The 9,732-nt window shown below is 46.2% G+C and overlaps 2 protein-coding genes across 2 annotated transcripts; one reads left to right on the plus strand and one right to left on the minus strand.

The window, feature by feature from the left end:
* Positions 1-1,155: 1,155 nt before the first annotated feature.
* On the plus strand, positions 1,156-2,597 carry LOC123149512 (uncharacterized). The gene is made up of 4 exons (XM_044569178.1): positions 1,156-1,375; positions 1,460-1,701; positions 1,862-1,894; positions 1,994-2,597. The coding sequence occupies exons 1-4, from the start codon at positions 1,270-1,272 to the stop codon at positions 2,081-2,083; spliced, it is 471 nt and encodes a 156-aa protein (XP_044425113.1). The 5' UTR covers positions 1,156-1,269; the 3' UTR covers positions 2,084-2,597.
* A 315-nt stretch (positions 2,598-2,912) lies between these two features.
* Positions 2,913-5,845, minus strand: LOC123149513 (uncharacterized methyltransferase At2g41040, chloroplastic). The gene is made up of 7 exons (XM_044569179.1): positions 5,592-5,845; positions 5,006-5,106; positions 4,689-4,911; positions 4,296-4,489; positions 3,907-4,018; positions 3,417-3,533; positions 2,913-3,322 (listed from the first exon to the last, which is right to left on the minus strand). Exons 1-7 carry the CDS (start codon positions 5,820-5,822, stop codon positions 3,185-3,187), a joined length of 1,116 nt encoding a protein of 371 aa, XP_044425114.1. The 5' UTR covers positions 5,823-5,845; the 3' UTR covers positions 2,913-3,184.
* Between the last annotated feature and the right edge of the window lie 3,887 nt (positions 5,846-9,732).

A 9,732-nucleotide genomic window follows, 5' to 3' on the forward strand; every position in this document is an offset into this window, starting at 1 on the left:
TGTATGTATGTATGTATGTATATATATATATGTATATATATATATATATATATATCTTGTTATATATATCTGGATTTATCATGCTTCTTCATCACATATCTTGTTATATATATCTGGATTTATCATGCATGCATGCACAGTATAGATTACTTGATGGAACAAGTTTTTTTTTCATCAATCCATTTACAGTATGCCATACTCCCTCCATCCCAAAATAAGTGTCTTAGCTTTAGTATAACTTTTTAAAATTAGTACAAAGTTGAGACATTTATTTTGAGACAGAGTTAGTGTTAAATAAACACATTGACTCTAGCCGTGATTTCAGTTTCCTACATTGGACAAGTGAAGTGTGGTAGCTGCTCATTGACACAATGGAACAAGTTGACATTTGGGCGCCCATCTTGGCCGATCCTATTACAAGCCAACAGGTATTCACTTTGTTGATCAGATCACATATCTTGTTAGAGACGATGACTAGCTGGATGACTAGTTGGATGCTTGGTTTTATTTCAAAATAAAGGTGGAACCAGCCTATATATCTAAACGTAAAAATCATAAGTTATCTGAAAGAAGATTATAAGCACAACCAAAATGGTCAATAAAAAGTATTGAAGCATACTCCATGGTTTATTCAACCTTCATTTTAACTTGATGTAATATATGTCAATAAGCATAGTTCATATACGATCCCCACTCTTTAGATCTTATCAAATCTTACTTGGATATAGAGTTCGCAACAGGCTCGTTGATCCCGAGATAATAACAACATATATTTCACGGTTCTTGGTGATAGGCGGAGATTAAAGTTCACTCAGCATATGTGGATTATGGCACCATGGACTTTCAAGCACTCTTAGAAGGACCCCATGATTTGGACGGATGGCTGAAATGTACAATGTTTAATTGTTGCGGTCTATTCCAAACTTCGTTACACAAGCAAGCAATTTATCCATGGTTTGACTTTGAAACCAAATAATGTATAATTCCTTGCAGGTGCATTCGTTCCTAATTATATAAAGGAGGCGAATTTAACTCATGAGGCAAGATTTTCGCACATCCAAAACAACAAACTTGCAAAACAAATGAATGTGGCCAATGGCATTGAAAATTTGCTTCATCATTGCAGATTGAATGTAACATTTATTCACCAACTAGTGATCATGGCATGACAATACAAACACCTATGCCTGCTCCACCAGAGGCGTTGCCTGAGAAAGAGCAGGCCCTGCCACCACGACTCTCAACGGGGGAGGAGGAGAAGAGGAGGAGATGAAAGAGGGAGGAGGGGCCATGTGCCCGCCGCCTTGTCACCGACGAAGCAGGAGGCTTGTGGCCACCGCCACACCGCCAGAGGAGGGGACCTGCGATCTACTAGGTATGAGTTATGGAGGCATCATTTGTTGCATTGTACCATTTGTCATTGTGTCAAGTAGTTAAACACATATTCTATGTGCTTCAGATTACGTACCAAAAAGTGGTTGGAGGCATGGAAGTCGTGTGAGAAGTGCACGGGAGAGAGGAACATGGTTGATAAACATGGAACCATGCCAAAAACGTGGGCACAGAAGAAACAATGACCATTGGACATCTGAAGAGGTGAAAGAATTAGTGGATGGCATATCTGCATATGGTGCTAGCCAATGGGCTAAGTTGAAGAACGAAAGGTTTCGAATATCAGCTCGAACGGCGGAGCATCTTAAGGTATAGTTAATTGGTGATTAATTGCACTAAAGAACATGCATTACATGCTCTCTCTGCTCATTGTTTTGTTGTATTTCACACTTTTTCTCTGTTCATCTTTTATTTATCTACATATATTTTATTGTAAAAGATGTTAATTTTTATGTGTTTAATCTTTCAGGATAAGTGGAGAAACCTAGTGAAAGCCTTCACGGTTGGGCCCACATCTAAAAAAAGATTTTATATCATAACTTTATCTAACTCATCATGGAGCATCACTGATTTTTCGTCTCTTACATTTATTGAATCCCAGGGAAATGTGAAAAGAAGGAACTCGCCTCGTCTAGATAGGGATTGCATTGAAAAGAACGAGAGGCTTGCAGCTGATTACCCTCGAAAATGAAGCTCCAGTCGCGAATGCTAGAAGAAACGCCATATGGTACTTCTGCTGTAGCAATGGTCCAGCAACAATAGTTCTGTTGTTTTTCAAGAACTGCGAAGCATAGGCTGTCATATTAAGTGTGTCGAGAGTAGAGAGTAGATTGAATCATCTGGATGGAGCAGCTTCTATCTGCTGCCTAACCGCCCTGTGAATGGGAATAGCGCTCGCTCCTCCGACCTGTTGGCTTGCCAGTTTTGCTACAGTGCTGTAATTAGCTTGACCTTTCATTTAACACAATGACACATTTTGCTGGAAGCTTATGGTCATATGATATGAATGGTGAATGGATCTGCACCAGTTACACACATTGCTTCAAGCAGTCTCACTCGCTCCGCTCGAGGAATAATGCAATTGATAGCTCGAATCGAGCACCTGTGACACGCCTCCACCTGAAGAAGCTTGGTGCCGCTGCCTCCAAGCAGCAGGTTTATTCACCACTCTGCTTGTACCTTGAACAATCGTGAGGTGCCGGAATGGCTGCTTGTACCTCGAGGCCAGCCAGCAGGCTTAGTAGCTAGGATAGTTTCTTTCTTGCTGCTGTATGGTGTGGTTTGTTCTGGATCCTGGGAATAATTTTGGTTGATGACGATATCCTATCACTCACTCAGCCAGTCTGATTGTTTGCACCGATACTCTCTTGGGTTTCATCCATCTTGTAAAAAATGGAGCCAGGATACGTCCCTCTTGATCTTCTCTAGAAAGGAATTCAGTCTGTACCCTTGAAGATTTTAATAGACGTTCAGGTCGTTATCAAGCTTAATTAGAAACGGATACCATAATAGGTTTATAGTTCAGCAGTTACTTTAAAGTTTTATGTATGGTGCAGAAACAACACATTTGTTCAGGTGTAAAACTTTTGCTCAATGCCTGAACCTGAAGAAATGCTACTGTTGTTCATCAGAGTCAGAGACCATGCATTTTGGTTCAGTTGCCTAATGTGCGTGTGAGTTACATTCTCACCACCTGATTTAATTGTCACAGCTATATATATGCCCGTAAAAAGAAAGAACAGCTATATATACACCGTGACTGGCTATAGAAAGAAAGTCTGGCTATGATCAGCTACGGCTTTTGCCCGGAGAACATGATGAATGACCTCTGAACCTTGCTGCTGTAGTTCACCAGGCCACAGGATCTGCACAGGTCTTCCAGCTCCCCTTCCATGAAGAAGTTGTAGCTGCTGTTCACTGGCCCAACAATCTGCAGCACATGGCAGAGAAGGTGCATCAGGTTAGGTAACCTCTGCCACGCAGAAAATAAGTAGTAGCGCTAGACGATCGACGACTTCTTTTACCTGTCTCAGTGGCTTTAGTGCATCGATAGAGAACAGGCCGCTGTTTGTGGGGGTGGATAAGAAGGTTGTCGCTACGAATACACCGCCGGGCTTCAGCACACGGCTGATTTCAGCTATCTGGTTTTCAAACAGCAGCGGGAGGAGATGTCATGGTGACGAATAAATTCATATGACAAAAAGATAGGTACACAGGTCATTGCACGATGTCCTGTGCCTGCACAAAGCTGTCCAAAGCATACTAAGTAAGCACTAAACTATTGTGGTTGACTTTACTAATTCATTTTGCAGTCATTAATTCACAGAAATACGGAACGGTATTTCTCATGTAATGCCAAGAGTGGTTTAAACTTTATGGATTGACTAATTGTTCAGTGGATTGGACAAATAAAATCATAATTTTAAAGACACCAGTTATGAACCATGTACAATATGAAGTTATGAACCATGTACAATATTTAATCAAAAAGTGCAAATGAGACAGGTACTATACCGCATTTGATGGGGATGGCCAACAGTGTATAGCGGCTCCAGCATGAATGGCATCAATTGAACATGAAGCAAAAGGGAGCCTCGAAATATCAGCCCTTACAAGTGCGAGGTTCCTGCAGAACCAAAAGAAGAAACAGTAACTTTTTGCTCAAAGCATCAGGGAATACAGCTGATGAATGTTCATGATTACTGTACTGTGCTTCAAACAAAAGGAATGTTTTGAACAGAGATCATAAGGTTTTTTGGTAGTGAAAAACAAACCACTAGCTTCCACAAGCAATTTAGTGATGCCCAAGTTGTCTAAATGAAAGTTTGTTGGAGTTGGATGTTGCAAGACATATTTTCAAGTCCTACAGGGAAAGCTAAAAGTAAACACAAAGGAAAGCTCATGTATTCATAGGAGTTTCTTCTTGTTTGATGTAGTCATAGCATTGGCGGAGCATATTCTCAGAAAAGTCCAAAGCAATCACAGCTGAGTATGTCCCAGAGCTTGCAAACTTCCTCGAAAACAAGCCACTGCCACAGCTGACATCAACAAGTATACCACCAGCGACTGGTTGGAAATAATCTTGAGCCATTTGGAACTGATAAAGCCAACAGCAGACCAGAATTATATGCATATTAATATGAATATGTTCTTGGCATGAAAACTGGAGACAGCATTTTGTTGCAGCACCAAATACTTGGCTTTGACAGATATACGATTTAACATAAATAATTTCTTACTGAGCAGTAACAGCTTAAGGCCATGGAACTGAAGAATGAGACAGACAAGAAATGTACCTCTTCGTCGCGGCCAGGGAAGCCACTCCGATTGAAGTTCTGACGCCAACCTCTCTCGTAAAGAAAGGAGACGAGCGGGCTCCTGAACAGCTCGGTTCTAGCAGGCTTGAGTTCACTGTATTCTTTCATTCCTGAGGTGACAGTGAGATCCAAGAAGACATCTTTACTGGTGAATGACTTGTTGCATTTTGTACACTTGAATCCGGACCTGTAAATCGCTGGCCTGCGACACGCGTAGAAGCCAAAACAACATAAATCCTAATCCGGCAAACAGATATGCATGCGAGATGAAATTAACTCATGGACTTTAGACGTACAGGTTCATGCCTGGCGGCCCTTTCCTTATCAGCGGTTCATAGCAAACAGGGCAAGCGAACACCTCAGTTTCTGAAGTGTCATTCTGCTCGGTTTTGGTCTCCTGAAACTTTTCACATGACGAGCGTCAGTTTTACACAGTAGAAATAGTAAATGAGTTCCCACCTCAGCATTACATCAAAACCTGGTACACACAACATTCCACTACGCTTAACGCAACCAATTCAGTAACTATGCTATTAAATAAGCTGCTTCTTTTCCGGAGAACACATGAGCACCCTGTTTGCGTGATTAGCTCTTGGGTGTTAAATAGTACAGGCTCGATTGCAGAGAGCAGACATCCCATACATGTAAGGCAGCATAGATCATCAGCGGGTATATAAGCATTTAGGCCAGTCAACTAATCTGCCATGCGAGGTTCAATCTTTGCACCTCGTGGCCAAATATCAGCAGCATAGCCGCATAGGCATAACATCAAACATGTGGTGTGCGACAGTCCATTCTCCATTTCCTAGTAAACAGTAAAGGCAACCAGTTCCCTTCTCTCCCTAAGATAAGAATCATCTAGCGTTGGGCGTGTGTACGTACCGGGTTGAGGGCGATAGCTGCCGCGGCTACGGCCACGCGGCGAGCCGGCAGCGGCAGGCCGGAGCTGCGGCCTAGGCGGCCGGCGACGAGGGCGCGCGGGGGATGGTGCGACAGGTAGGAGGAGCAGGAAGCTGCCGCGGCTCTCACCGCGAGCTCCATGGGAGCTGCAGCTGCAGCGGTGCAGCCTGGAGACGCGCGGGGAAGGAAGGAAGGAAAACAAGAAATGCTCATTGGCAGGCTCGGGTGTGGTGGTGGTGGGCTCTGGCGTGGCGCCAGCGGCGTCCGTTCGCGACTTTGGCCATTGGGTCCTCATTTTTTTTACACGTCGACAAGTGTGAACAAGGAAAGCATGAGCCAATCAGTCATCAGTCAACAAAATGTCAAAAAACAATTACAAGAGATCTCCTAGGAAGTCCATCATCTTGAACCTGGAAAACAAGGAAAGCATTGTCGGCGAGCTCTAGGCGAGAAGGACATTATTCCGACTTCAAGGCGACGCTTGGGAGGACAATCAGACACGAAAAACGAAACATGATCAATGTCCACCGAAGGTGAGGAGGACTGACAACGGCATCAATGGTAACAACCCTAGTCACCCTTTGTTCGCCCGTGAGTGTGACCCGGGGAGCATCTCAAATCAAAAGAAGAAGAAGAAGAAGAAGAAGAAGAAGAAGAAGAAGAAGGTGCGGCGAGAGGTTAACTTCGCTCAATTTCATCTAGAAGAATATCCTTTTTAATTCTCTAGAAAAAGGAATCATTTTCAAATTTTCCTCTTCGCGTACATGTCCTGTCTCGGCTACATGGGGAACCACGGGGACGATGATTGGTCAAATCATATATGTATGCTACTACTAGTACCTCATAATTTGCTCACAGTTACAGGGACAATTGAGAGGGAGAATCAGAGAGATGAAGGTTACAAGAGTTAAAGGACGGTCACTGCTACGGTTATGGCGTTATCAGTGATGGAGGCAGGCACGAGCTGAAGTTCCTGTACCGGAAGGCGGCCTCCTCTGCTTCCGCGCCATTGTCGTTGCTGCCGTGGTCAAAGTTGAGCGCGTAGCTAAGCGGGTGGTGACGAAGTTATGTACTTAGGGTAGGGTCATAGATCTGATCAAGATACCCTCCCCAAGAACTCCTCTAAAAGAACCAGAAGCAGTCGAAGAAAAATCACCGTCCACTCGACCATAAAGCTATGTTCCACTCGACAGTCTCAAAGGCACTCGACCATACGAACTACCAGAAGATTGAGAGCCACTTACTCTGCAACGGTCGAGATTTAAGTCATAGCTTTAATGGTCATTTATGTACTTTTATTACAGGCGTTACCAGTAACGCCTCTACCTTTATGTACCTTAAACCCTTTGTAACTGAGGGCCGGAGGGGTTTGCGAACTCTATATAAGCCACCCCCCTCCGCAGTGACAAGAGTTCGCACTCCCTGTAACTCACATGCATATAATCCAGTCGACCGCCTCCAGGCTCCGAGACGTAGGGCTGTTACTTCCTCCGAGAAGGGCCTGAACTCGTAAACTAGCGTGTACAACTCCTCCATAACTAAGATCTTGCCTCTACATACCTACCCCCTATTCTACTGTCAGACTTAGAACCACGACAGTTGGCGCCGACCGTAAGGCAGGTGTCTTAGCGACTTGTTGGAGAGGTTGCAATTTTTCCGATCCCCTTCATCATGGTTTCAGGCGGAGGTTTGGCTGACGGCCGCGAGATCCTCTCGGCGCGCTTGTGTTTGTCATCGACAACTCCGCTTGGCTTCAGGAGGCTCCACTCGACGTCAACGCGCTCCCCGCCCACGGAGCAACGCACTTTCACGCGTGCGTCCGCGGCGTCCTCCTGCGGCAGCCGTCGACCCAGTATCAGTCGGCTCCTGTAGCTTTTCCCCTCCCTGCGGCCCACCGGAGCAAACGTTCCGGTCGATCGAGGCTTCAGCGGTGGGTGAAGCATGCGGTGGCCCGCCAGTCGGCCACCCCTCAAGTCGCGGCAATCGAGCCCGACGAAACCCTCTACGGGTTGTTTGATCTGTCGACTGGCTCCATAGAGACTGCGTCCGAGTGCGATAGCAGCGACCCAGCGGTGAAAATTTTGATGGTCAATGGACCACGCAGTCCTCCTGGCTTCACCCGTGAAGATGGAGGCGATGGAGGCAGCGATCCATCGCGTATTCATGAAGAGTACCGCCCCGAACCCCTCTCTTCGCAGCGGAGATAAGAACTTCTCCGCCGGAACATGGATGCACTTCACACTCCTATCGTTGGAGAAACCCCTGAGGCCCAGACCTTGGAGGAGGCGCGCCTGGCCAACTTGGCTGAGTGCACTCGACTGGAGAATCTCCAGCGCGCACTCGACGAGCGTGCTCGACAGCGTGCTCCCGAGTCCAGTCGACATCAACTTTTTCCGCCTCCGACTCAGGTATACCGAACTCCGATCCAGAATCTCGCAGTTGCAGCCTGGATAGCGGAGTCGATCCAACCCTCCCAGTCAGAAGCTGGTCGGGGTCTGGTGCAAATCCGAGCCTTGCTTCGTGCGGCCGGAGAGCAGAATACCACAGTGTCTCAGTCGCGGAATAAGATCCATAGCAAATCTGTGGTTGCAGACACAGTTCAGTCGGCTCACAGCCCAAAATCGCCCCCGAGGCGTGAGGGACGTGGAGTTCGACGAGATCAGTACAGAAACCATGAGCAGTATGACCACCGAGTCGATTGCGATGGTCGTCGTCGAGTGCCTACGCCTCCCCCAAGGAGTGGGTCGTACGTGCCTCGGCAACATGATGACAGGCGCCCTCACAGTATGGGGCGAGGGATTCCAGTCGACCCTAGAGAACCGGGCTTTGATGCGAGATCTATTCTCGTTCAGGGCTTGGTCGACAGAAACAGAGCTCACTGAGAGAGACATGACAGAGATCTACCAACTAGCAGCAGGGTGCGTGTCTTAGGTCCGGAGTGCTTCAGCAGAGCCATCAGGGCTGTAATGATTCCCCCCAACTTCAGGTTGGCGACTGGAGTCAGTAAGTTCACTGGTGAGTCCAAGCCTGATACTTGGCTTGAAGACTACCGGGTGGCTGTCCAGATTGGTGGCAGTAATGATGAGGTGTCCATGAAACACCTTCCTCTGATGTTGGAGGGCTCGGCTAGAGCATGGCTGAATCAGTTAGCACCTAGCAGTATTTATACTTGGGAAGATGTTGCCCGAGTATTTGTCAGAACATTCGAAGGTACATGCAAACAACTGGCAGGGTTGACCGAATTACAGTGTTGCGTTCAGAAACCGAATGAGTCTTTGAGGGATTATATCTAGAGATGGATCACATTGCATCACACGGTGGAGAATGTGTTTGATCATCAGGCAATTTGTGCCTTTAAAGAAGGCGTCAAGTATCGGGAGTTGAATATGAAATTCGGTCGGACAGGAGATATGACTCTGACTCGGATGATGAAAATTGCCACCAAGTACGCCAACGGAGAAGAAGAAGACCGACTCCGGAGTGGCAAGCACAAAACAGTCGTCCATGAGACCGGAGGAGGAAACTCCAGTCGGAAACAGAAGCGCAAAGCCGAGCCAGCTGCTCCTGCTAAAGCCTTAGCCGTGACTCAAGGAAAGTTCAAGGGGAAGCCCAAGGGGCCGTGGAACCCCAAGAAAGTAAAAGATCAAGATGGGAATGATGTGCTGGATTTGCCATGCCACATCCACACCAAAAAAATATGAAGAGGGTAATTTCATTTACCCGAAGCATACCACTCGGCAGTGTCGATTCCTAATCCAACAATTCCGAGAGAAACAGCCCAACAAAAAGGAAAAAAGAAGAAGACAAGGCTGACACTAGTGCAGAACCGGGCAATAGCACCGGTTCGTAAGGCCCTTTAGTGCCGGTTTGATAACCGGCGCTAAAGTGTAGGCACTAAAGGCCCCCCCTTTAGTATCGGTTCAGCACGAACCCGTGCTAAAGGGCAATCACGTGGCACGAGCCAGCTTCGAGGGCATGGAGCCCTTTAGTACCGGTTGGTGTCACCAACCGGTATTAAAAGGTTGGGGGGTTTTGGGTTTATGATTTTTTTTCATTTAATTTTGTGTTTTCCATTTAATTCTTTTTCGTTTGCTGGTATTTTACGATACTACATATTGTACAC

The sequence above is a fragment of the Triticum aestivum genome, chromosome 7A (assembly GCF_018294505.1).
Source record: "Triticum aestivum cultivar Chinese Spring chromosome 7A, IWGSC CS RefSeq v2.1, whole genome shotgun sequence".
NCBI lineage: Eukaryota > Viridiplantae > Streptophyta > Magnoliopsida > Poales > Poaceae > Triticum > Triticum aestivum.

What these genes read in the sequence shown, in the direction of transcription:
- LOC123149513 (XM_044569179.1), bottom strand. Translation starts at nt 5,822, where the DNA reads ATGAGCATTTCTTGTTTTCCTTCCTTCCTTCCCCGCGCGTCTCCAGGC. An exon ending in GGCCATCCCCATCAAATGCG is followed by an intron (nt 3,534 to 3,906) that starts GTATAGTACCTG and finishes TTTGAAAACCAG; the next exon opens with ATAGCTGAAATCAGCCGTGT. An exon ending in CACTAAAGCCACTGAGACAG is followed by an intron (nt 3,323 to 3,416) that starts GTAAAAGAAGTC and finishes CATGTGCTGCAG; the next exon opens with ATTGTTGGGCCAGTGAACAG.
- LOC123149512 (XM_044569178.1), top strand. Translation starts at nt 1,270, where the DNA reads ATGAAAGAGGGAGGAGGGGCCATGTGCCCGCCGCCTTGTCACCGACGA. An exon ending in GGGGACCTGCGATCTACTAG is followed by an intron (nt 1,376 to 1,459) that starts GTATGAGTTATG and finishes TATGTGCTTCAG; the next exon opens with ATTACGTACCAAAAAGTGGT. An exon ending in ACCTAGTGAAAGCCTTCACG is followed by an intron (nt 1,895 to 1,993) that starts GTTGGGCCCACA and finishes ATTGAATCCCAG; the next exon opens with GGAAATGTGAAAAGAAGGAA.